At 44.3% G+C, this 3461-nt stretch overlaps 1 protein-coding gene and 1 non-coding gene across 2 annotated transcripts; both read left to right on the top strand.

Annotated features, from left to right (window-relative positions):
* Nucleotides 1-2547, top strand: LOC111952019 (lathosterol oxidase-like). Its single transcript, XM_023970428.1, has 4 exons — nucleotides 1-210; nucleotides 472-604; nucleotides 700-800; nucleotides 1310-2547. The coding sequence occupies exons 1-4, from the start codon at nucleotides 1-3 to the stop codon at nucleotides 1775-1777; spliced, it is 912 nt and encodes a 303-aa protein (XP_023826196.1). The 3' UTR covers nucleotides 1778-2547.
* LOC111952093 (small nucleolar RNA SNORA57) lies at nucleotides 1029-1165 on the top strand. The gene has a single exon (XR_002875682.1). It is a non-coding gene; the product is annotated as a small nucleolar RNA SNORA57 (small nucleolar RNA).
* Nucleotides 2548-3461: the final 914 nt, after the last annotated feature.

The raw sequence follows: 3461 nt of genomic DNA, 5'->3' as shown, positions 1-3461 counted from the left end.
ATGGATCTCGTGCTGAACGTTGCCGACCACTATGTCCTCACCCCCTACGTGTACCCGTTGTCATGGCCCGAGGACACAGCGCTGCGCCAGATCATTAGCCTGTTGGTAGTCACCAACCTGGGGATCGCGGTCCTCTACCTGGGCCTTGGCTGGCTGAGCTACCAATTCATCTTTGACCACAACCTCATGAAACATCCACAGTTTCTAAAGGTATGTCCTTCTTTATTATACTCAATACTTGTAGCCTGGTCCCAGATCTTGTTTAATGTCGCAATACCTGTAGGACAGCACAAACTGATCTGGGACCAGGCTACAATAGTTGTATGAAGTTGGTCTGCGACAAACAACTTAGGTTTATTAACATACTGTGAGGTTACTACTTGAGAGTTGGCATTTGCTTTTTGTTTACTATTCTTTCTTCCCAAGTGTTCTCTTGATGAAAATTGATCATATATCATTGTTGGTCCTCAGAACCAGGTGTGGCGGGAGATCAGACATGCCATGACCTCGCTACCCATTATTAGTATCCCCACCGTGGCGTTATTTTTCATTGAGGTCAAAGGATACAGTAAGCTCTATGACAACGTTGAAGAATCTCCCATGGGTAAGACAACGCTGCGTTCACTGACGCTCAGACGTTCTGGAATGTTTGTCAAACGGGATTGTCATTTTGATACTAATGGTGGTTTGTTTTATCAGACTGGCCCTTTTTGCTTCTCAGCATGATTTCCTTTGTGTTATTCACGGATGGGTGCATCTATTGGATTCATCGGTTTCTTCACCACAGATGTATTTACAAGGTGGGCATTACAAAGTCTTGTTACCAATGGGAATGTGTGATACTGGGTAGGTCCTTTCACTGTCAATTGGACATGGATTGTTGCTGTAGATGTGATGTTGGAGATGCCCAGTATTACAAATCAGTCCACCATGACAGACAAATACTGTATATTAAGTCAACTAATTATCTTACTGAGATTAAGGCAGTTGACATTGTCTTAAAGTTGGTTAACAATCTAACCGTTTTCCCTCCACGTCTTGGAATACATGTTGTTGCTAAGTTCTTGTGTATGTAATGTACAGAGGTAGAACAAAGCCAGCGCTATATCTTCGGTACAGTGTGTGTTATCGTCTGCTGGTCCTATCCTCAATAGCTGGCACACTTGAATGTGATCAAACACATCCATATACAGTAGGTTTTATGTTTTGTATGTTATCTATTCCTCAGCAAATGTTTTTTAAATACAGTTCCTTTTTTGAATCCCTTCACTTGAATGGATCATCTCTGTGACATGTTCCCTCCCCTCAGCACTTCCACAAGAAGCATCATGTGCTGAAGATCCCCACGCCGTTCGCCAGCCACGCCTTCCACCCGCTGGATGGCTTCCTGTCGAGCATGCCCTACCATGTCTACCCCTTCCTCTTCCCCCTGCACAAGGTGCTCTACCTGGTCCTCTACATCTTTGTCAACATCTGGACCGTGTCCATCCACGACGGCGACTACCGCATGCCCGGTCCACTGCAGGAGGTGGTCAACGGGGCGGCTCACCACACGGACCACCACCTCTTCTTCAACGTCAACTACGGCCAGTACTTCACCTTGTGGGACCGCATTGGTGGGTCTTACCAAAACCCCTCGGTTCTCGAAGGGAAGGGCCCCCTCAACTGCATTCGTAGACTGACGGCCGAGGGGAAGATTAGCTCTAATGGGGCTAATGCCAATGGCCACACGAATGGGCATGATAATGAAAGCGGTACAAAGAGCAAGGAGGAGTAGCTGGTAGCAGCTAACCAAACTATTCTTTCAGAGAACTTCCCAGGCCATCAAGACCCATGCCTCACTCCATTGTGTGTTYGATAGCCAATGGGTTCTCAGCAAAGCTTTCACCGCCATGTCTGAGGAGAAGCGGTCTCCCCGCCGCATCCAAGCAGTAAAGTAGCCAAATTCAGCCAGCTGCGATTGACTCATAGATAGCGAGCTAAACACCATGCTATATGTAATCTTCAAAAAATATAACTAACAAATTAGATAGGGGTAGAATTACAGGTTTTCAGATATAAAAATGATAGTCCTGCTGATGGACTACCTAGCTACAATGTAATGGTGTTGTCTAGTAGCTAGCTACACAGRACATTGTCCTCTCGGTCCTCCACTTTGTCTGTATATGCATTGTGTCCTGCTATCATACTGTATGTCCCAAAATACAATGATGTACATATGTTTCATCTCGGTTAACCCAGAAGGAAAGTCTCACGTAATTGGTCAGCTGCTCGATTAAATTCTGGGTCCATACGTGTTAAGAGAAGGGATTAAGAGAGCTCCACCCTCTCTTTTTGCAAGTTACAGGCCAAATGCCCCCTCCCCTTCCGAAATTCAAAAGATGCTAACACCTGAGAAACCATGATTTGTCCAAATAATCAGTGATGAAAAACCCAAACAACGGAACTACTGCTGCTCGTTATCCCACGCATCCAATTCCTCCTGACAGATTTTATGGTACAAGTTAATGTTTACGTAGAGAGATTAATCTATGTTAAATAAAGCTGAATTGTTGTTGATTGATAGGACTCTCGAGTTGTCGCTGTTATTACTACAAACTTTCTGGTATGGGAGTGCTGTCGGAGTTATTGGAAGTACGGAGTCCCAAATGGATAGTTTCTCTTGAACGACCCTCCAAATTGTAATTACAAGTGGGAAACTCTGAGAAATTGTGTTACCTCAGTTGCCAAGTTGTGACATTTAACCACTGACCATTCCCATTTTCAACCCCMAAAAATTACAACAAATCAGTTTGACAATTACAAACTTATTGTGGCTTGTTACATTCCCCAGCAGGAAAACCAAATGTCACTCAAACAGAAGGGGGAACTAACAAAGAGTCACTGACAACAACCGACACAAAACAGGTTGGGTTTTAGGAGGGGTTCTGAAAGACACTCATGTCCACTGAAAGTTGCATAGCAACAACAATTGGAACCTAAAAGACCCCCACCATTAGTGCCCACATTAGTGCCCACAAATTTGCCCAACAACAGGCAAGCAAAATTAAAGCACACCAAACTTAAAAGACAGGAAGCAAACCAAAAAGATGCAGTAAAACAAAATCAGTTTTTCTAGAAATCAAATAGGGAGCGCTAACTAATGTTGTTGACGCGCCACTTCTCTCACAACCAAAGTAGCACTGGGACAGCCACTCTTAAATAGCACCTGGGCCAGCACAGGTGAAACACCTTTCCACGAACGAGACGGCAACCAGCACAGGCGTAAAACATACTGATTAGGTGACACCAAACGAGGTGACAGCAATCGGTGCTCCCTAAGCGCTAACAAGCTATACTTGCTAAAGTCCAACCTCAAAACATAAATGGAAAAACCAAAGCCTGTAGGTGGTTGAGCATAATTTTGCCAATTCTAAGTCAGCTAGCTAACTGTATTATTCTCAACATTAGCTAGCTTATCT

Source organism: Salvelinus sp. IW2-2015, linkage group LG25 (assembly GCF_002910315.2).
Source record: "Salvelinus sp. IW2-2015 linkage group LG25, ASM291031v2, whole genome shotgun sequence".
Lineage (NCBI taxonomy): Eukaryota > Metazoa > Chordata > Actinopteri > Salmoniformes > Salmonidae > Salvelinus > Salvelinus sp. IW2-2015.
The sequence above is the reverse complement of the archived record's forward strand: the minus strand, read 5'-3'. Positions and strand labels throughout refer to the sequence as shown.